General features: G+C 36.7%; 1 protein-coding gene across 1 annotated transcript in view; it reads right to left on the minus strand.

Annotated features, from left to right (window-relative positions):
- TINAG (tubulointerstitial nephritis antigen) overlaps nt 1–24,378 on the minus strand; it is a gene marked incomplete at both ends in the record, with an annotated part of 99,877 nt that overhangs the window by 27,654 nt on the left and 47,845 nt on the right. The window contains 2 exons of the mRNA XM_079713554.1: nt 9,427–9,550; nt 23,750–23,795. Coding sequence (XP_079569680.1) covers nt 9,427–9,550; nt 23,750–23,795 — 170 coding nt within the window. The remainder of the gene's footprint in view (nt 1–9,426; nt 9,551–23,749; nt 23,796–24,378) is intronic.

The raw sequence follows: 24,378 nt of genomic DNA on the forward strand, positions 1-24,378 counted from the left end.
TTTAAAAGAAGTGAATTTAAGAAGCCCTCCTCATGCTCTTCTTCATTTTCCAGAGGCAGAATAAAATCAAAACATGTGACCCTAAGAGATGGCAGAGCCACAAGGTAGAAAGAGTTTGGAGTCCCTGAAACCATATGGAAGAAAGCGACCCCAAATCTAGGATCTCCCATCTTGAACTAGTATATGAATAAGAAATAAACTTTTATTAAGATATTTGAATTATTAAATATTTTGTGTTTATTTATTGCAGCAGTTAGTGTTATTCAAAGCAGTGCACCTCAAGACCCAAATTAAATGTTTTTGCATTGTCTATACTAATTATCACATATTTATTTTCATTTTCTAAATAAGTGTAGTTGAAAGGTTCATTCTACTGTCGTGGACTTCACCATGCATTAAAAACCTCTAATTAAAACTTCTGCTTAGAACTTATCAATTTGCCAAGGGTTAAACATAACAGAGCATGAAAGTTCAGGCTTACCATTCAGTGGTTATTCAGAAAAGAAGAAGGAAAAAAAGTTGAATGGGGAAAAACAAGGGATGGCCCCAATAAAGCTATGTTAAGTAATTTGTAATCTCACTAAATAATGATTTATGCTCCTGGAGTCCTTGCTGTTTATATATTTAGACAATATGGGGAAAATATATGAGAAATTTAACTCTGAAGCATTATTTTTTAAATTTTTATTGAAATATAGTTGATTTACAATGTTGCATTAGTACAGTAAAGTGAATCAGTTACACACACATATATATAAATATATAAATTCTTTTTTTTACGTTATTCAACCTAAATTTAATAAGTAGAAAAACCAGAATGTTAAACTTATTCTAGCTTGTTTTTGTTTAGCATTCTTTCACTGCAATACATGAAGAACAAAAGCAAATAAGAGAAATCAAAAACCTACAAGCAAACAAAATCAGAGAATATTTATGAAAAAAAGTACAATATTCACAGCTGTAAGTCATTTTCCTGATTTTATGCTACTTACTAGTAAATAAGAAGAGCTATGATTGATTTTGTATCAGTTTTTGACAAACTATGAGCCTAGAGTGGCCACTTATTTTTGTAAATAAAGTTTTACTGGGACTTGGCCACATCTAATTCATTTACTTATTATCTGTGGCTTCTCTGGAGTTCTAATGACAGAGTTTATTTGCAGCAGGAATGTATGCCTTGCCAAGTCTAAAATATTTTAAAAAAATTTTATTGGCGTATTGATTTACCTTGTTGTGTTAGTTTCAGGTGTACAGCAAAGTGAATCAGTTATGCATATACATATATCCACTCTTCTTTTTTTTTTAGATTATTTTCCCACATAGGCCATTACAGAGAATGCTTTACATATACAGCAGGTTCTTATTAGTTATCTATTTTATATATGATAGTGTGTATAGGTCAGTCCCAATCTCCCAATTTATCCCTCCCTCCCATCCTCTGTTAACCATAAGTTTGTTTTCTGAATTTTTAACTCTATTTCTATTTTGTAAATAAGTTCATTTGTACCCTTTTTTTAGATTCCACATATAAGCAATATCATATGATATTTGTCTGTGTCTGACTTACTTCACTTAGTATGGCAATCTCTAGGTTCATTTGTTGCTGCAGATGACATTATTTTGTTCTTTTTTATGGCTAATATTCCTTTGTATATATGTACCACATCATCTTTATCCATTCCTCTGTTGATGTCCACTTATATATATTATTTTTTTAATTCTCTTCCATCATAGGTTATTACAAGACAAAGCATTATTTTTATAGTCTCTTGGGGGCAACTATCTTTAAATGGATAGATAGATAGATGATAGATACATAGATACATAGATGATAGATAGACAGACAGGTATCAAACATTTAGGATCTAAAAGCAGACAATGAATACTACAAGATAATTAGGCACTAACATATAAAATTATGACTTAGTCACTCTCTACCACTGTATTCATAATCTGTAAAATATTACCTCATTATTACATGATTACTTTTCTCTCATAAGCAATAAAAAGATTAAAAATCTAAAAGGTAAGGAAAAATAAGTTAGACAATCATAAAAATCACAGCGATTAGAATCACCATGGTCTCTAGTCTAATGATTTTTCTATTTTCTTTGAATCCATCAACCCTCTCTTTTCATCAGGATTATTAAGCTTTCGCCATCTCAGCAACACTTAGGTCAATACTCATACCCTAAACCCCTTGTTTTTCTGACTCCTAATTGCACCCATCTGGAAAACTGTCCGTCTTGGATGAACTCAACTACCCACTTCTCTTTGCATCCACCCAAATGGTTGACTACAACTGCAGAAAGCACATACAAGAGGGCAGAATGGTACCATTAGCAACACGAGGCAATTCCTGTAGGTTCGTTCCTGGGGCAACTCCCTCACCTAAACATCCAGAGGACGATTGCAAACCACCTCTATTCTCAAATTTCTGATCATGTATCTTCTCACCACCTCTTCCCTCTACAGATAACTTTACCTCCTGCTTCCTGGAGATTAAAAAAAATAAGAAATCTGATAGGAATTTTCCTCAACCTACCACTACCTTAAATGCTAAAAGTTTCATTTAACTTCCTCTCTTCCTTCTCTCCTGATAAAATAGACTTGTAACTCAGTCTTTCTCTAAGACCCATGTCTTCACAGACTCTGGATCCCAACCTTACAGTTTCCCAGTTTTCTCGAAATATTACACTAGCCACTTTTGGGATGAATTGGGAGATTGGGATTGACATATATACACTAATATGTATAAAATAGATAACTAATAAGAACCTGCTGTATAAAAAAAAAATAAATAAAAGTTAAAAATAAATAAATAAAAATTAAAAAAAAAAAAACCTCACTGGCCTCTCCTTCGTTTTGTAGACTCATCATTTTCTAGCCAGTCATGAAATACTGGATTTTCCCATGGCTTAACCTCAATCAGTCTTTCTTTTTTTTCTTACTCTGTTCAGTACCCTCCATCTTCAACCCTTGTCTCTACTATGACCTTGAGATCAGTATATCTACCTGTCTTCTCTGACATCTATCTGCATTTTTATGTCTCAAAGACATCTTGAAATTACCAGACCCAGTAGTGAATGCCTTCCCCACTTTGTTGTCCACATCGATTCCAAATCCACATCCCTTCTTCCAGCTTTTCTCTTTAAATATTTCTTGATCCACCAACCCATATCTCCCCAACTCTTTCACTATCTTACCAGGTCCAGGCTGTTGCCTTCTACTAGAATTACCAAGATTTGCCTTTTATATCACATTCTTTATAGTTAAAGCAACATTTTAAAAAATACAAAGAAAGATCATGCCACTTTCCTATTTAAATCTCTTCAGTGACTTCCCTTTGCTCTTAAGATCCTTAATGAAATACTTAACATCCTTGACTAAATTCTGTAAACTGGTCTACAAGTCCTGCCTTCCAAGATTCAGCAAACACAGCATTCTTTGCATTCATATAGTGTTTTGTATCCTTCTGACCACAGGGCCTTTACACAAGCTGCTCCCTTTGCCTGCTGCTAAACAACCTATAAATCTCAGCTCATACTTTTCTTCCTCAAGGACATTTGGTGGATCCTCAAGTCCAGATGAAGTACTTTTTTTCTTTTATTTATTTATTTATATTTATTTGGTTGTACTAGTTCTTAGTTGCATTAGGCAGTCTCCTTAGTTGTGGCACATGGGCTCCTTGGTTGTGTCATGTGAACTCAGTTGCAGCATGCATGTGGGATATAGTTCCCTGACTAGGGACCAAACCTGGGCCCCCTGTATTGGGAGTGCAGGGTCTTACCCACTGCATCACCAGGGAAGTCACTAGATCAAGTATTAAACATCCTCTTACCACTTTCTACCCTGCCTTTATGAAATGTGACATAACTTTACATTCTTCTGTGTTTTGGGTTAATATCTAGTTGCACTGTGATGGCAAGGACTTTTTTTTTCTCATCATGCCTACTACTCAGCACAGTACCAGGTACAACATGGGTTTTCTTTTAATTTTTGTTGAATATATAGAAAAGAGAAATACATAATTCATTCTATCTGTGCCCAATTTTAAGTCACATTATGGGTTTGCATCACAGTTTACAGAAATCTCTGACTTGAATTCTTAATGATTTACTCAAACCAAATAAATGTCTTCACAGTCATTTATTGGAAACATGCCCAGTTTCTATCACTTTGCAACATTTTAAATTTATTTTGGGGTGTTCAGTTTAATTTTAAAAAGTGAAATTCTCATTCACAATCTACTTGAAAACATTTTTGTTATTCTTTCCTCTGTTCTTCTCAGACTGTTTTAATGTTTACTTTCCTTTTGGCCTCCATTTCCCAGTTGTTTGTCTTCTCTCTCTCTGAGTCACTACTCAATATTTATGCATTAAAAATCTGATATTGTTGACACCAGACACACACACCCAAACTTTAGCACCAAAACTCTGGTCTTTTATAAAATACAATTGTATTTGCCTAACAGCTATATAACAATTTGTAGAATATAAATTTGATGAAGACCAGGATCTGTGTCTATTTTGTTTCCTGATGTATCCCTACTTCTAAAACAACATCTGGAAGATAGAGGTACTCAATAAATGTTTGCTGAATAAATAAATTTTCACATAAAACGTTATTGAATGATGGCAAAAATATGTCCTAAAATGATTTTATTGTTCTCATCTGTAAAGATAGACTCAATCCTCAATAAAATTCTGTCATACAAGCAGGATTGACAGTGATTTATCCCCATTATTTCCCTTAATTTTCTAAAATGTCTGACTGCTAGTTTTTTTGTTTTTGTTTTTGTTTTTGTTTTCATTTAAGTCATAGTGGTGATTCCTGGAATCATATGCAAAAGTAAATGGCTTTAATGCACTGCTTTATAAACTTCCAAGTGAGAGTTTCAAGAAAGCTCAGAACCTTTGGTGGACAGGGACACAAGATGAACTGCAATGTATAAAGAGATGTGGAATAGAACCATAACATTAAGAACATTGGCCATGATGAAAATTGTATATATCATATTTTTTTATTATATGACACTCTTTTTTCCCCACATTTTAGCATCTCGAAAATTGAAATCAATCTAACAATCAATGGAGTTGTTTGGTATAATTGGTAATATTTTATTCTTATTATTGGTATATAAAATAATGCCATGTTTCAAAATATCTGGCATTTCTAATTCAATTAAATGCTTTTATGACTTCAGTATCCATAACGGGGGTAGACAGAGGTTGTGGAAAGAGAAGAGAGAGGAGTGAACTAAAATTATGAGGAACAAAGAAAGGCATTACAAATGTTTATCTACCTATTACTATTCTGTGTTTTATATATGTAAAACCCTATATGTATGGAAATATATGCCAGAAGCAGTTGTGAAAGTCTCTAACCTTATTCCCTAAGCTCCTTAAGAGCAGGACTATGTATTAATCCTCCTTGTATTCCTCAGTGATGAGCATTCAATATAAGTTTAAATTTATTTGTTCAAGGAAGTTATGTCTAATAACTTTGTCTTTAACAGAATGGACAGCAAATAGAATTTGTTGCGATAAATTTGTAAAGTACTTCTATGAAGCACATTAAGCTCTCCGATAAGGAACATTAACTTACTTGGGCTATTTGATTCCTCTCTAATTCACTGATGCATTAATTTTCTGAATACAGTAATTACCCAATCAGGAATTACTAATAGAGAAATGAATTAAAATCTACTGCTCCAGGGCATTTAACAATGCCTAGGGGACCTAAAATATTTCTGAAAAATAAACAAATTCTCCAGAAGTTGCTTGCCTACAAGCAGAATTAACCTTGTTAATTGTCACACGTGAGGTTTATAAATGTCTCAATCTGCTAGGAGTTTATAAAAGTGAACACATTATTGCAACTGACACACTGAACACAGAAAATATACAAACAGTGCAGAGTGATTAAATAGAAACATATTCATAACTTGTTCAACCTCAGCATGAATAAATTTAGAAGTAGAATGAAGAAAACATGACCAGCATGTTTAAATACATGATAGGGATGATAAAGGATCAGTTCTGATAAATCAAGGAAGGCACCACATCAATGTTGCCATTTCCAGAGTTCTCTGAATGATAGGAAAAATTATTTCAATCACCAAGTGTATGGGAAAATTATTTTCCAAATCATGGATATTACTAGAGAAAACAAAAATTGATAATGAAACATACATAGGAAGGAGAGGTTTAGAAGATATATGACTTTCAAACTGATGGGAAACAGAACTCAGGTGGCACTGAATTCCCAGTTCCAGTGGCAGTATAAAGGCATTTTTATTCCATTTGCCTTCCTGAAAAGTCACTGAACAGCTAAGAAGGGGAAAACAAAATAAAACAAAACAAGTTTTAAAACCTCAGTAGTACCTTCCTTCTATCTTTAGTAAACCAGGCAAACAGCCACAATCCACCCCCCCCCAAAAAAAAACAACTTTGAGGAATAATGGAAAAAAACACATTTTGTTCTGTATCAAAGCAAAAGTAGATTCTGAGAACAAGACTCACTGCAACGCTCTCCCCCCGCCCCCCAGACCTGAATAGGAATTTTTTCCCTTTAAAAGTATGTGCGACAATCCAGAACTATTCCCTCAAGCTGTTTATAGCAAGGGTCATGAGCAAGGGTAGGTGATCAGACTGTCAGTCCCTCCCCATCCCACCCTGTGGGGATCACCTGAAGAAGAAGTCACACTGGGAGCCCACTGGGCTGCCCAAGTCCTGGCCAAGCCACCAGGGGCAATGGTTGAAAGATGAAGGTGAAGCAAAAAGGAAAGGCAAAGGGTAGCACATGACAGCAAAGACCACTGGAGGGCATTTATTGTGAGTCCCACAAAGCTCTCTGGGCTGAGAAATAGGGGCAGAGTTAATCAGATGAGTGTGGGTCCAAGAATTACAAACCAATCGAAGCTGAGCAGCTGCCTCATTGAAAGATGAGTATCAGGCTAGAACTAGTATAGAGCATGCTAAAAAAAAAAAATTCATTATTTGAATAGAAAAATCATGAGGTGTATGAAGGACCAGGATTGTATGCTTTGGCTACTTCAGCCAATAAGATAGACACCTGCTCTCACAGAGCTTCATTCTAGTAAGGGAGACAGAAAATACACAATCATCAAAAGCTTATTAACTTAGTATGTTAGAAAATGATCATTGTTATGGAAACAATTTTAAATAGATCAGGTGAGGGAGATCAGAGGTGCTGAAGCAGAGGGCAGGTGCCAGTATTAAATAGGACAGTCAGGGATGCCACGTTGAGAAGATGAGATCTGTGCAAAGACTAAATGGAGACACAGACACTAAGGAATCAGATGTCTGATAAAGGAACAGTGTAGGCACAGGGAAAGACTCTGGGTGTGGGTGTCTGAAACATAATGGAGCAGGAGATCAGGAAGAACAAGGTACAGGTGAACAGAAATTGAGATCAGATCACTTTCTAACTTTCTATTGTAGGGTTCTGAGCAAAGGAGTGATGAAATCTGACTAATGTTCTAAAAGAACACACTGATTTCTCTGTTGAGAATAGACTATCCAGGAGCTGTTATGCAAGAGGAGCTGTTAGAAGGCTTCTCCAGTAACCCATGTACAAAATGATGGGTAATGGTGGTTCAGGCAAGGGTGGAGATAATTTAGATGGTGAAAAGTTGTTGGATTCTGGATATAAGTTAAAAGAACCAACAGAGTTTCCAACATCTTAAGAGTGAGTGGCGAGGAGAATAAAGGATGATTCTAAGGCTTCCAGTGAGAGCACATGGAAGGATGGTATGGTCATCAGCTAAGAAGGAGATGGTAGATGCTGTGTAGCAAGTGTAAAGGGGGAGATCTGGGGTTCTGTTTTGGAAGCACTGAATGTGAGCCATCCATTAGGTACCCAGGTGGAGGTGTCCAGGAGGCTGTGAAATGGATGAGTCTGGAGGTCAGGATCAGATCTGGGATGGAGATATAAATTCAGCCAGTGTCAGGGTTCGATGGGACTCAAAGCCAGGATGAGCTCAGAGACCGATGACTTCACCAGGGAATAAGTGAGGGGAGAAGGGACTAAGACCTCAGTCTGGGGCTCTCCAACATGAAGTATGGAAGTACAGAAAAAGGAAAAAGGAGAGCAAAGAACCTTGAAAAGTCACGACAGTAAGGAAAATCCAGAAGGAGGGGACAGGTAGGTCTGTATTCTGACAGATGAATATAACAATGGGGACGGTGCTGAGAACCCTGACCCAGATATTTTTGTGAAGAGGAGGAAGGAAGTAAAAAAAAATGACTGGAGATGTTTAAGAAAAAATGGGCAGAGAAGAAGTGAAGAAAGTGAGTAAAGACGAGTCTTGCTAAGAATTTACTGTATGGAAAGAACATAAAAGGAATGTAGAGGAAGTGAAGATGAGAGAAAGTGTTTTTGTTGTTTTGTTTGTTTTTCATAATATCTGAGAAATAATGGCACGTTCCTATGGTGGGAAAAATAAAATTTATTACAGAGAAGAAAACGGGAAAATTCCCTCTGAATATTCTTGAATATGGAGAGAGGTTGAGGTCTACACTATAGCAAGAAGGGTTTAGATAGGATCAGAGAAGGTTCAACTCCGTGAAAAGTGGGAAGAAAGGGAGGAGTACTTATGGGAAGACTGTGTGATGCTGGGAGCTGTTTTCTGATTGCTTGAATTTCTTTGGTGAAATACAATGCAAGGTAAGAGCACAAGGTCACATTATTGGTGATTCAAGATAAAAGGAAAAATTTTGATATCATCACCTGATGACTGGGACAGTAAGCATTTCATCTGAAGTGGAATGAGATATGAGAAAGAGCTTGGAGACTGGGCAGAGTCAGAATGAGATTGAAAAAGTGGTCCCCAAGGACTACACTCTCTGAATAGGGTCTATTTGTGAGATGACTTACTCTTGAAATGCAACCAAATTTTGAACCTCTTTCTTGCTCTTGCAGAGCTGAATGTATTTGACTCACAAGTTTGATAAACTTCATTTCTCACATAAATATAAAAAATAATCTTACATCGAATGAAATGTGACCCTACCCTCTCTTCTTGCTTAATTTCTACCATTTGTTATTCCATCCAAAACCTTCTCCCCAAATCCTGATACACCGTGGTTTTGTACCCTTTCCTCGATTATTCCATATGCAGAATCTATTCCAGTAATCAATGTCCCTTACCCATAGAACAGATTCTTAGGATGGATTCCCAAGTAAGTGAGAGACAGAATTTCCTTTCCCAAAATATTGAGTTACTTTTTCACCAGACTTTAAAATACTGATTAACTAATGTCAATGCTTTTATAATTTTTAATTTGTATGAGAATCTCTCATACCAAGAGGAATTCCAGCACCTAAATGCACACTACATACTCTTATTTTCAGTTTTATTTTCCAAAAGCATTCAATGAAGAATTTAAGAAAGTGACTTACCCAGTGAGTTTGACTGCATGTGTACGAAGCTTTCGATATTCTTCTGATTCTTCATTTGTGCCGGTAACATGTCTATATATCCCTGTCTTATAATTGAAGAAATCCTCATGGACTTGCATTATGGCTAAAATACAACACAACAGGATAAATGACACAATTTTAAACCATTATCTTTAAACACTTCCAGAAATTCTCACAGAACAGTCAATGAGAAAATTGCCAGGGGTAGAATCTTAAGAAGGAATTTTGCAGTTCAGCCTAATTTTCTTTCCTACTTAATTGGCTGCAATAGTTTCTTGTTCTCTTATAAAAATAACTTTTAGCTACTTAGAATATGACTTAAGGTCACATTATACATTTAGAATGCCATCTATTTTTTTAATAGATCTTTATTGGAGTATAATTGCTTCACAATACCATGTTAGTTTCTGTTGCACAAAAAAGTGTATCAGCCATATACATACACATGTCTCCATATGCCCTCACTCTTGACCCTCCCTCCCACCATCCCTATCCCATCCCTCTAAGTCATGGCAAAGCACTGAGCTTATCTCCCTGTGCTATGCTGCTACTTCCCACCAGCCAACTATTTTATAATCGGTAGTGTATATATGTCGATGCTACTCTCACTTCACCCCAGCTTTGCCCTCCTACCTCATGTCATCAGGTCCATTCCCTATGTCTACCTCTTTGTCCCTGTCCTGCAACTAGGTTCATCAGTACCATTTTTATTTGTTAGATTCCATATATATGCATTACCATACGGTATTCATTTTTCTCTTTCTGACTTACTTCACTTTGTATGACAGACTCTAGGTCCATCCACCTCACTACAAATAACTCAATTTCATTTCTTTTTATGGCTGAGTAATATTCCTTTGTATATATGTGCCTCATCTTCTTCATCCATTCATCTGTTGATGGACATCTAGGTTGGCTCCATGTCTTGGCCATTGTAAATAGTGCTGCAATGAACATTGTGATGCATGTCTCCTTTTGAATTATGGATTTCTCAGGGTATATACCCAGCAGTGAGATTGCTGGTCATATGGTAGTTCTATTTTTAATTTTTTAAGGAACCCCCATACTGTTTACTATAGTGGTTGTATCAATTTACATTCCCACCAACGGTGTAGGAGGGTTCCCTTTTCACCACACTCATTCTAGCATTTATTCTTTCTAGCTTTTTTGATAATGGCCATTCTGACTGGTGTGAGATGATACCTCATTGTAGTTTTAATTTGCATTTCTCTAATAATTTGTGATGTTGAACATTTTTCATGTGCCTCATGGACATCTGTATGTCTTCCTTGGTGAAATGTCTATGTAAGTCTTCTGCCCACTTTTTAACTGGATTGTTTGTTTTTTGATATTGAGCTCCCTGAGCTGTTTGTCTATTTTGGAGATTAATCTTTTGTCAGTTGCCTCATTTTCAAATATTTTCTCCCATTCTGAGGGTCGTCTTTTTGTCTTACTTATGGTTTCCTTTGCTGGGCAAAAGCTTTTAAGTTTAATGAAGTTCCATTGTTTATTTTTGTTTTTATTTCCGTTACTCTAGGAGGTGGGTCCAAAAAGATCTTGCTGTGGTTTATGTCAAAGAGCATTTTTCCTATGTTTTCCTCTAAAAGTTTTATAGTGTCCAGTCTTACATTTAAGTCTTTAATCCATTTGGAGTTTATTTTTGTGTATGGTGTTAGGTAGTGTTCTACTTTCATTCTTTTACATGTAGCTGTCCAGTTTTCCCAGCACCACTTATTGAAGAGGCTGTCTTTTCTCCATTGTATGTTCTTGCCTCCTTTGTCATAAATTAGGTGTCCATATGTGCATTGGTTTATCTCTGGGCAGTCTATCCTGTACCATTGATCTATATTTCTGTTTGGGAGCCAGTACCATATTGTCTTGATTACTGTAGCTTTGTGGTATAGTTTGAAGTCAGGGAGCCTGATTCCTCCAGCTCCGTTTTTCTTTGTCAAGATTGCTTTGACAATTCGGGGTCTTTCCTGTTTCCATACGAATTATAAGATTTTTTGTTCTAATTCTGTGAAGAATGTCATTGGTAGTTTGATAGGGATTGCACTGAATATGTAAATTGCTTTGTGTAGTATAGTCATTTTCACAATATTGATTCCTCCAATCCAAGAACATGGTATATTTCTCCATCTGTTTATGTCATCTTTGATTTCTTTCATCAGTGTTTTATAGTTTTCTGAGTACAAGTCTTTCACCTCCTTAGGCAGGTTTATTCCTAGGTATTTTATTCTTTCTGTTACAATGGTAAATGGGAGTGTTTCCTTAATTTCTCTTTCTGATTTTTCATTGTTGGTGTGTAGGAATGGCAGAGATTTCTGTGCATTAATTTTGTATCCTGCAACCTTACCAAATTCATTAATTAGTTCTAGTAGTTTTCTGGGGGCATCTTTAGGATTCTCTATGTATAGCATCATGCCATCAGCAAATAGTAACAGTTTTACTTCCTCTTTTCCAATTTCTAGTCCTTTTATTTCTTTTTCTTCTCTGATTGCCGTGGCTAGGACTTCCAAAACTATGTTGAATAATAGTGGTGAGAGTGGACATCCTCATCTTTTTCCTGATCCTAGTGGAAATACTTTCAGTTTTTCACCATTGAGTATGATGCTCGCTGTGGGTTTGCCATATATAGCCTTTATTATGTTGAGGTAGGTTCCCTCTATGCTCATTTTCTAGAGAGTTTTTATCGTAAATAGTATTGAATTTTGTCAAAAGCTTTTTCTGCATCTATTGGGATGATCATATGGTTTTTATCCCTTAATTTGTTAATGTGGTGTATCACATTGATTGACTTGTGTATATTGAAGAATCCTTGCATCCCTGGGATAAATCTCACTTGAACATGGTATATGATCCTTTTAATATGCTGTTGGATTCTGTTTTCTAGTATTTTGTTGAGGATTTTTGCATCTATGTTCTTCAGTGATATTGGTCTATAATTTTCTTTTTTGTGATATCTTCTTCTGGTTTTGGTGTCAGGGTGATGGTGGCTTCATTGAATGAATTTGGGAGTGTTTCTCCCTCTGTAATTTTTTGGAAGAGTTTGAGAAGTGTCATTGTTAGCTCGTCTCTAAATGTTTGATAGAATTTGCCTGTGAAGCCATCTGGTCCTGGACTTTTGTTTGCTGGAAGATTTTTAATTATGATTTCAATTTCATTACTTGTTATTGGTCTGTTTATATTTTCTAATTCTTCCTGGTTCAGTCTTGGAAAATTGTACCTTTCTAAGAACTTGTCTATATCTCCATGGTTGTCCATCTTATTGGCATATAGTTGTTTATAGTAGTCTCTTGAAATCCTTTGTATTTCTACAGTGTCGGTAGTGATTTCCCCTTTTGCATTTCTAATTTTACTGATTTGCATCCTCTCCCTTTTTTTCTTAATGGGTCTGGCTAAGGGTCTATCAATTTCGTTTATCTTCTCAAAGAACCAGCTTTTAGTTTTATTGATCTTTGCTATTGTTTTCTTTGTTTCTATTTCATTTATTTTTGCTCTGATCTTTATTCTTCCTTCTATTGACTTTGGGTTTTCTTTGTTCTTCTTTCCCTAGTTGTTTTAAGTATAGGGTTACATTGTTTATTTGTGATTTTTCTTGTTTCTTGAGGTGAGATTGAATTGCTGTCAACTTCCCTCATAGAACTGCTTTTGCTGCATCCCATAGGTTTTGGGTCATCATGTTTTCGTTGTCATTTGTTTCTATGTATTTTTAAATTTTCTTCTTTGATTTCTTCGGTGATCTCTTGGTTATTTACTAGTGCACTACTTTGCCTGCATGTATTTGTGTTTTTTACAGTTTTTTTCCTGCAATTGATTTCCAATCTCATAAAGTTGTGATCAGAAAAGATGCTTGATATGATTTCAATTTTCTTAAATTTTCTGAGGCTTGATTTTTGACCCAAGATGTGATTTATCTTGGAGAATGATCCATGTGCACTTGAGAAGAAAGTGTATTCTGACACTTTTGTGTGGAATGTTCTATAAATATCTATTAGTTCTGTCTGGTCTATTGTATCATTTAAAGCTTGTTTTTCCTTATTTATTTTCTGTTTGGATGATCTGTCCATTAGTGTAAGTGTGGTGTTAATGTCCCCTACTATTATTGTATTACTGTCAATTTCTTCTTTCATGGTTGTTAACATTTGCCTTATGTATCGGGGTGCTCCTATGTTGGGTGCATAAATATTTATAGTTGTTATATCTTCTTCTTGGATTGATCCTATGATCATTATGTAGTGTCCCTCCTTATCTCTTGTAACAGTCTTTATTTTAAAGTCTATTTTATCTAATATGAGTGTTGCTACTCCAGCTTTCTTTTGATTTCCATTTGCATGGAATATCTTTTTCCATCCCTTCACGTTCAGTCTGTATATGTCCCTAGGTCTGCAGTAGGTCTCTTATAGACAGCATATATATGGGTTTTGTTTTTGTATCCCTTCAGCCAATCTGTGTCTTTTGGTTGGGGCATTTAATTCATTTACATTCAAGGTTATTGTCAGTATGTATGCTCCTATTACAATTTTCTTAATTGTTTGGCATTTGTTTTTGTGGGTCTTTTTCTTCTCTTGTGTTTCCCACTTAGAGAAGTTTCTTTATTATTTGTTGTAAAGCTGGTTTGGTGGTGCTGAATTCTCTTAACTTTTGTTTGTCTGAAAAGATTTGACTTCTCTATTGGATCCGAAGGAGATCCTTGCTGGATAGAGTAATCTTGGTTGTATATATTTCTCTTTCATCACTTTAAGTATATATTGCCACTCCCTTCTGGCCTGCAGAGTTTCCACTGAATAATCAGCTGTTATCCTTATGGGGATTCCTTTGTATGTTAATTTTTGTTTTTCCCTTGCTGCTTTTAATATTTTTTCTCGGAATTTAATTTTTGCTAGTTTGATTAATGTGTGTCTTTTTGTGTTTTTCCTAGGGTTTATCCTTTATGTAACTCTGTGTGCTTCCTGGACTTGGGTGACTATTTCCTTTCTCATGTTAAGGAAATTTTCCAGTATAATCTCTTCAAATATTTTCTCAGACACTTTCTTTTTCTCATCTTCTTCTGCGACCCCTATAATTCAAATATCGGTGCATTTAGTGTTGTCCCAGATGTCTCTGAGCTTGTCTTCAATTCTTTTCATTCTTTTTTTTTTTTTTTTTTTTTTTTTGCGGTATGTGGGCCTCTCACTGTTGTGGCCTCTCCCATTGCGGAGCACAGGCTCGGGACACGCAGGCTCAGTGGCCATGGTTCACAGGCCCAGCCACTCCGTGACATGTGGTATCTTCCTGGACCGGGACACAAACCCATGTCCCCCACATTGGCGGGCAGACTCTCAACCTCTGCACCAACAGGGAAGCCATCTTTTCATTCTTTTTACTTTATTCTGCTCCTTGGCAGTTATTTCCACCATTTTGTCTTCCAGCTCACTTATTTGTTCTTCTGCCTACATTATTCTGTTATTGATTCTTTCTGGTGTAGTCTTCATTTCAGTTATTGCGTTGTTCACCTCTGTTTGTTTGTTCTTTAGTTCTTCTAGATCTTTTTTAAGCATTTCTTGTATTTTCTCAATCCATGCTTCCATTCTATTTCTGAGATTCTGGATCATCTTTACTATCATTACTTTGAATTCTTTTTCAGGTAAATTGCCTATTTCCCTTCATTTACATGGTCTTATAGATTTTTACCTTGCTCCTTCATCTGTGACATATTTTTTTGCCGTCTAATTTTTTTTTTTTTTTTTAATGAGTGGGATTGTGTTCCTGTCTTACTGGCTGTTTGATCTGAAGCTTCCAGCACTGGAGTTTCTAGGCTGTTGGGTAGAGCTGGGTGTTGGTGCTGAGATGAGGTACTCTGTGAGACCTCTCTCCAATGAATATCCCCTGGGGTCGGAGGTTCTCAGTTAGTCCAGTGGTTCAGACTTGGAGCTCCCACCACAGGAGCTTCTCCCCAACCACAGGCTAGCAAATCAAGATCCTGCAAGTTGTGTGGTGTGGCAAAAAAAAAAAAAGAGAGGGAGAGAGAAAATAACAAAGTAAAAAATAAAATTACACTCGGAAACAACAGATATGTTTGAAAGACTGTAAAATAAAAATATAGATGAATCAATAACTGGAAGTTACATCAGTATCACAATAGTAAAAAAGCGGAGGAGGGAATGGAAAAACAAAAACAAGTGTGGGGAGAAAGGCCTTGGGTGTGGAGAGTGTGGCCTAAGCAAGGGTGAGGTTTGGGTATTGGGCGGGGCCAATGCTCAGGACCCACAGGGCTGGAAAAGGCCCTAGGGGCTGTGGGGGGTGGGGCTTAAGTTCAAGGAACAAAATGGGCCCAGGCATGCCACCCCGCCCAGTCTCAGAGGGAGGGGACCTGACCTGGGAGGCTAACAGGCTTCCTGGGCTCAAGAGGGCAGGGCAAATGCCCTCCTCTCCTCTGCTGCTCCTCTGATCTGGGGTCTGGGAGGGCCCCTCCTGCCTGCCTCTCCTGATCTCCCCAGCCACACTCCTATGCCCCCAGGACCAATGCATCTGGTGGGGGGAGGGTGGGGGAAAGGGGGTTTCGAGGGCAGGGGACTGGGCAGGGAGCTCAGCAGGCTCTCCATGCCCGAGTGGGCCAGGCAATTGCCCTCTGCTTCTCCTGCAGGCCCTCTCTCACCTGTCTCTCCTGATCTCCCCAGCCTCCCTCCTAAGCCCCCAAGAACCAAGAGGCCTTGATGGGGCTTTGGATGGGCAGGGGTGGGGAGCGGCTTCAGAACTCAGCAGGCTTCACTGCCCAAGTGGGCCAGGTGATCGCCCTCAGCTCCTCTCCCGTTCTTCCCGGAGAATCCCTCCCACCTGCTTCTCCTGATCTCCCTGGCCTCAGGTATGCTGATCTTGTCTGGCCTCTACTTCTCCGCCGCCTATGGTCCCCCTACATCCTACTGGTTCATTGTGGAGTTCCTCCCATCTCCCTGGGGGTCAGAGTCTCTGACCAGTGACTGGCAGACTAGTTGTGAGGAGACACTAGTTGTGAGGAGACACTAACTCTGCATCTTCCCACACCACCACCTTGACTCCTCACCCCACCATCATTTTTTTCCCTCTTGCACACATTTTATTTTTTATTTTATTTTTAATTTTTGAATTTTACTTGATTTATTTTTTTATACAACAGGTTCTTATTAGTCATCAATTTTATACACATCAGTGTATACATCTCAATCCCAAACGCCCAATTCATCACACACACCTCACCCTCTACTGCTTTCTTCATTGGTGTCCATACATTTGTTCTCTACATCTCTGTCTCAATTTCTGCCCTGCAAACCAGTTCATCTGTAGAATTATTCTAAGTTTCACATATATGCATTAATATGCAATACTTGTTTTTCTCTTTCTGACATACTTCATTCTGTATGACAGTCTCCAGATCCATCCACGTCTAAACAAATGACCCAATTTCGTTCCTTTTCATGACTGAGTAATATTCCATTCTATATATTTACAACATCTTCTTTATCCATTCATCTGTCAATGGGCATTTAGGTTGCTTCCATGACCTGGCTATTGTAAATAGTGCTGCAATGAACATTGGGGTGCATGTGTCTTTTTGAACTATGGTTTTCTCTGGGTGCTGGGTCATATGGTAATTCTATTTTTAGTTTTTTAAGGAACCTCCATACTGTTCTCCATAGTGGCTGTATCAATTTACATTCCCACCAACAGTGCAAGAGGGTTCCTTTTTCTCCACACCCTCTCCAGCATTTGTTGTTTGCAGATTTTCTGATGATGCCCTTTCTAACTGGTGTGAGGTGATACCTCATTGTGATTTTGATTTGCATTTCTCTAATAATTAGTGATGTTGAGCAGCTTTTCATATGCTTCTGGGTCATCTGTATGTCTTCTTTGGATAAAATGTCTCTTTAGGTCTTCGGCCCATTTTTGGATTAGGTTGTTTGTTTTTTTAATATTGAGCTGCATGTGCTGTTTATATATTTTGGATATTAATCCTTTGTCGATTGATTCATTTGGAAATATTCTCTCCCATTCTGAGGGTTGTCTTTTCATTTTGTTTATGGTTTCCTTTGCTGTGCAAAATCTTTGAAGTTTCATTAGGTCCCATTTGTTTATTTTTGTTTTTATTTCCATTACTCTAGGAGGTGGATCAAAAAATATCTTGCTGTGACTTATGTCAAAGAGTGTTCTTCCTATGTTTTCCTCTAAGAGTTTTATAGTGTCTCATCTTACATTTAGGTCTTGAATCCATTTTGAGTTTATTTTTGTGTATGGTGTTAAGGAGCGTTCTAATTTCATTCTTTTACATGTAGCTGTCCAGTTTTCCCAGCACCACTTATTGAAGAGACTGTCCTTTCTCCATTGTATATCTTTGCCTCCTTTGTAATAGATTAGTTGACCTTGGTGTATGGGTTTATCTCTGGTCTTTTTATCCTGTTCCATTGATCTATGTTCTGTTTTTGTGCCAGTACCATATTGTCTTGATTACTGTAGCTTTGTACTATAGTCTGAAGTCAGGGAGTCTGATTCTTCCAGCTCTGCTTTTTTCCCTGAAGACTGCATTGGCTATCCGGGGTCTTTTGTGTCTCCGTACAAATTTTAAATTTTCTGTTCTAGTTCTGTAAAAAATGCCATTGGTAATTTGATAGGGATTGCATTGAATCTGTAGATTGCTTTGGGTAGTAGATTCATTTTCACAATATTCACTCTTCCAAACCAAGAACATCATATATCTCTCCATCTGCTGGTATCATCTTTAAATTCTTTAGGCAGTGTCTTATAGTTTTCTGCATACAGGTATTTTGTCTCCCTAGGTGGTTTATTCCTATGTATTTTATTCTTTTGTTGCAATGGTAAATGGGAGTGTTCCTTAATTTCTCTTTCAGATTTTTCATCATTAATATATAGGATTGCAAGAGATTTCTATGCATTAATTTTGTATCCTGCAACTACCAAATTCATTGATTAGCTCTAGTAGTTTTCTGGTGGCATCTTTAGGACTCTCTATGTATACTACCATGTCATCTGCAAACGGTGACACTTTACTTCTTCTATTCCAATTTGTATTCCTTTCAGTTCTTTTTCTTCTCTGACTGCCATGGCTAGGACTTCCAAATCTGTTATATAATAGTGGTGACAGTGGACATCCTTGTCTTGTTACTGATCTTAGAGGAAACGCTTTCAATTTTTCACCATTGAGAATGATGCTTTCTGTGAGTTAGTCTCATATGGACTTTATTATATTGAGGTAGGCGTCCTCTATGCCCACTTTCTAGAGAGTTTTTATCATAAATGTTGTTGAACTTTGTCAAAAGCTTTTTCTGCGTCTACTGAGATGATCATATGGTTTTTATTCTTCAGTTTGTTAATATGCATATCACATTGATTGATTTGCATATATTGAAGAATCCTTGCCTCCCTGGGATAAATCCCACTTGATCATGGTGTATGATATGATCCTTTTAATATGTTGTTGGATTCTGTTTGCAAGTATTTTGTTGAAGATTTTTGCATCTATATTCATCAGTGACATTGGTCTTCAATTTTCTTTTTTTATAGTATCTTTGTCTGGTTTTGGTATCAGGGTGATGGCAACCTCATAGAATAAGTTTGGGAGTGTTCCTTAATCTGCAATTTTTTGGAAGAGTTTAAGGAGGTGTTATCTCTTCTCTAAATGTTTGATAGAATTCACCTGTGAAGTCATCTGGTCCTGGACTTTTGTTTGTTGGAAGATTTTTAATCATTGTTTCAATTTCATTACTTGTGATTGGTCTGTTCATGTTTTCTATTTCTTCCTGATTCAGTCTTCGAAGTTTATACCTTTCTAGAATTTGTCCATTTCTTCCTGGTTGTCCATTTTATTGGCATAGAGTTGCTTTTAGTAGTCTCTTAGAATGCTTTGTATTTCTGCAGTGTCTGTTGTAACTTCTCCTTTTCCATTTCTAATTTTATTGATTTGAAATCTCTCCCTCTTTTTCTTTGTTACACTTCCCAGAATTGGGTGGCTCTTTTCTTTCCCATGTTAGGGAAATTTTAAACTATAATCTCTTCAAATATTTTCTCGGGTGCTTTCTCTCTCTCCTCTTTCTGGGACCCTTATAATGCCAATGTTGTTGCGTTTAAAGTTGTCTCAGAGGTCTCTTAGGCTGTCTTCATTTCTTTTCATTCTTTTTTCTTTATTCTGTTCCACAGCAGTGAATTCCACCATTCTGTCTTCCAGGTCACTTATCCGTTCTTCTGCCTCAGTTATTCTGCCATTGATTCCTTCTAGTGTATTTTTCATTTCAGTTATTGTATTGTCCATCTTTGTTTGTTTGTTCTTTAATTCTTCTAGATCTTTGTTTAACATTTCTTGCATCTTCTCCATCTTTGCCTCTATTCTTTTTCTGAGGTCCTGCATCATCTTCACTATCATTATTCTGAGTGCTTTTTCTGGAAGATTGCTTCTCTCCACTTCATTTAGTTGTTTTCTGGAGTTTTATCTTGTTTCTTCATCTGGTACATAGCTCTCTGCCTTTACAACTTGTCTATCTTTCTTTGAATGTGGTTTTTGCTCCACAGGCTGCAGAATTGTAGTTTTTCTTGCTTCTGCTGTCTGCCCTCTGTTGGATGAGGTTATCTAAGAGGCTTGTGCATGTTTCCTGATGGGAGGGACTGGTGGTGGGTAGAGCTGCCTGTTTCTCTGTTGGGCAGAGCTTAGTAAAACCTTAATCCACTTGACTGCTGATGGGTGGGGATGGTTTCCCTCCCTGTTGGTTGTTTGGCTTCAGGCAACCCAATACTGAAGCCTACCCGGGCTCTTTTGTGGTGCTAATGGCAGACTCTGTGAGGGCTCATGCCGAGGACTACCTCCCAGAACCTCTGCTGCCATTGTCCTTGCCCTCACGTTGAGACAGAGCCACCCCCGCCTCTGCAGGAGACCCTCCAACACTAGCAGGTAGTTCTGGTTCAGTCTCCCCTGGGGACACTGCCTCTTCCCCTTGGTCCCAATGCACATACTACTTTATGTGTGCCCTCCAAGAGTAGAGTCTCTGTTTCCCCCAGTCCTGTCAAAGTCCTGCAATCAAATCCCACTAGGCTTCAAAGTCTGATTCTCTAGGAATTCCTCCTCCTGTTTCTGGACCCCCAGGTTGGGAAGCCTGATGTGGGGCTCAGAACCTTCACTCCAGTGGGTTCACTTCTGTAGTATAAATGTTCTCCACTTTGTGAGTCACCCACCCAGCAGTTATGGGATTTGATTTTATTGTGATTGTGCCCCTCCTATCATCTCATTGTGTCTTCTTCTTTGTCGTTGGATGTGGGGTATCTTTTTTGGTGAGTTCCAGTGTCTTCCTGTTGATGATTGTTCAGCAGTTAGTTGTGATTCTGGTGTTCTCACAAGAGGGAGTGAGAGCACGTCCTTCTACTTTGCCATCTTGAACCACCCATAATCTATTTTTAATTGACAGAAGCACAATTACCAGGAACTGAGACCTTGCAGGAAGCCCACTACACTTGATTGATGATCACTATTTCTTGGGTTTCTTGGGCTTCTCCATAAGTCTCTTTAAATTCCAATTAAGCTAACAGCAAAGGGTGAACCTAGCAAACAAGGTTTAAAGTAATTGTCCTTCATCCTTGGAAGTCAATACAAAACTTTCCTTGGTGAGTTTGAATAAAAAGCAAACCCTTGGCAAAAGAATACTCTGAGAAGATTGCATCCCTCCAGCTCTGAAGAACAAAGCCAATATTGTATTGTTTAGAAAGGAAGAGCTTATACTTTATAAAGCTCTCCTTCCTACCCTCACCTAGATTATTTCTTTTCTGTATTGTGTGCTGTTTTCTTGAAGGTCTTGGGCAATTCAGGGTGAACACTTTAAACTTCTCCTTTCGAAGACTTGAATTGAAAATATTTTTAGTTGGGCTAGTTAAGTATACCTTGACAACTGTGCACAATGCTTGTCTTAGTTTGATGCGCCTTTTAAATAAAATAAGAAACAATTTTTGATAGATCCTAAAATGAGGCTTCTCTTCCAAAGTCAAATATTACTTTGATTCCACTTTTTATTTCATTTTTTAATGTTTCATGCCTTTTCTGTTGCTGTCTAAATATTCTCAAAAGAGGTTAACTCTTCTTTATTTACTTTAAAACACCTTCCCATATGATTTCAAGAATTTATATAACTGTATGCTATGCAGATCTTTTCTTTTGTTCTCTTTCCAACACATAAACTTATTTTTAATTCTATAGATTTCAGAAGAAGGCACATGGTATTATTTATTCAGAATTCTATTGCCTTCTACATTATCTTGTACCAAGCAGGAGAAAGCCCTGTACATTTGCCCAGGCAACAATATGTAGACAACCATGTTGCATTGACAGCAAGATGAGGTAACCTGCAGTTATGAAAGTGTGAAATATTGCTAGTGGTTTTCTCTTCCATAGAATCATTGACTCGATTAGCTTTTCTCAATTCTAAGCACTGTGAATAAAATATACTCTTCAATGCAGAAAAATACCACTGTCAATGAAAAAAACATGAGTGAGACACCATGACTCTTAACTTGAAGATGGATCCTTCCTTGAGTTTCTGACACCAAAATAGACTTGATGAACCCATCAACATATAAGTACATAAACTACTGTAGTGCAATTATACTTCTGGAGAATAGCAGCAAACTTATTACACAGAATTATGACACACGTGAGGGTAGGATGGTGAGCTCTATCTCATGCTTCTGGCTCAGGCTGGCAGGAGGAAGGTTCTCAACAAACATTTCTTACATAGATGTTGAATAATTTGAATTTCAACATTATTATTTACAAATTTTATTTCTTTATTTTTGATTCATTATGTAAAATTCATGAACATTTATATATTTGACCATAAAAAAAACCTAAGGTGTTCTCAATTTTAAACCATTACGATGCAAGTTTCTTTTGACTGATTAAAAGAAAGAGAGAGAGAGAAACTTGAAACAGTAATATAATGATTGTAGATTCAGAGAGGTTTAAATAACTTGACCAAAGTCATTTAAGTTGCAAACGTCAAAACTGGAATTTCAAATTCAGCCTTGACTTCAAATGCCTGTGTTCCTTTAAATTTGTCACACAAACTCTACTTAACGAAGCATATATTTAAATTACACATGAATTCCCCTGCTATTTTACCAGCCTTCAAAAATTACACAACTGTAAGGAGGAAAAAAATTTCTCTTTGTTTCAGTTTTTGTGTATTGTCCCAGGATTTTAAAAGTTAAATTCAGGGCATGATTAGAGTAAGCTTTGGTTTCCCAATAAATGTTAAGTGATGATAAAGATCAATAAAAATCCTTCCAGCATAGTTTTAAAATCTGTGGTTCCTGCAAATGTTGAACCAATACTAATTAGGCCAGCATTCAGAAAAACAAAAATACACTCTGGCCAATAGTTCCTTGGGTATATATCAGATGTTTTCAATTTAATTTTGTTATGTTTAACCAAATTCTTTAATTTATTTATTTATCAATTCCACTGCATTGAGACTATATTATGGGCCTTTCAGTATTCACACCCTTAATTTCTATTTTAGGCCTCACTGGTTTTGTTTTTCCAAGCATTTCACGGCAATGTTTAGCATAGAAAATATACACTGTGAACCTATTTTTATTCATGCCTTTGGTGCATAATCAAATCAAATAGGTAAGCAGAGGAACTATGTATCAGAAATAATATCTTCATATCAAAATCAATGGACAGAAAGTCAGTATATTATTTTCTTATTTACTGTTAGTTTACTATACATAACACATTTACAAAATTGATCAAAATGGAATGCATGTTATAAAACACAAAAATTATACTGGCTTATTTGATTTATTTTGAGTTTATAGAAAAAGTAAAGTGTCCACTTTGTTTCTACTGTTAAACCTTGATTTTTTTTTCAATCCATTACCTAATCCATTTAAACAGAAGTGAGAAAATTTCTAACACTATGTATGAGTCCTAAATATAAGTAAACAATTAAATGAACTTTATCAGTTAGTATTTCCTGTTCAAATGTCTTTTGGATCCATGATCACTTTGGATACACTTAGCAGACTTTCATCCAATGTGTCATTAACATTTGTTTAAGAATTCAGTGTATGAATGAGTCTATCTTCTTCAAATAAAAGGTCAGCTAATTAGGTTATTAGGTGAGTGTATCTCTTATAATTACCTTGGTCTTACAACCACTGAATCCTTAAGAAAAATCTAAAAGTAAAAAATTTCTATCATTTATTAAGCTGTTTATACTGGAGCTAAAATGTAATAATGTTGTTTATTAGAGGAATAAATAAGACACAATCATATTTCATCCAAGCTTACCTTGAACTGGTCCATTTTGCATGATTTCTTTCATTATCTCAGTTTCCTGGAAGGAAAAATATCAGTGAGCTCCATTTCTGTTATTAGAGCACACTAAACCTATTGTTTGGTGTGTAATGTTAGGTGCTGTACAATCAATTTAGGAATTATGCAAGCCAGTGTGCCTTGACCACTTGCAATTTACTCTTAATCATCTTTTGAAATACTCACATGTGAATTGCCACATTGATGAAGTCGCTAAAGACAAGACACACACACATTTCATTGACTCTTACCACTGACAATAATTTTGGAATGAAGAAAAATACAAAGATTTTTATGGTCACAAAGGAAAAATAATTCAGTTAAAACTCTGTTTTATCAGTAGAGATTAGTATCATCCCCATTCTTAGGATCACAAAAGCGACCCCAGAAGATTGTTTAGTGAGGTTCCTCAGTTTTAGCATACAAATATTTCTCTGTTGTTGTCCCCTGTGTAATGCAACCCTTAGGAAAGAGGCAGGTCATTCATTCATTTATTCATATAAATGTGAATATATTGATCAGAGTAAAGACAAGAAACTAGGACAGAAACAAATACTGACCTTGCATCTATCCTGAAGATATTTGCATTTTGGTGGAATAGACAG

The sequence above is a fragment of the Hyperoodon ampullatus genome, assembly GCF_949752795.1.
Source record: "Hyperoodon ampullatus genome assembly, chromosome: 10".
NCBI lineage: Eukaryota > Metazoa > Chordata > Mammalia > Artiodactyla > Ziphiidae > Hyperoodon > Hyperoodon ampullatus.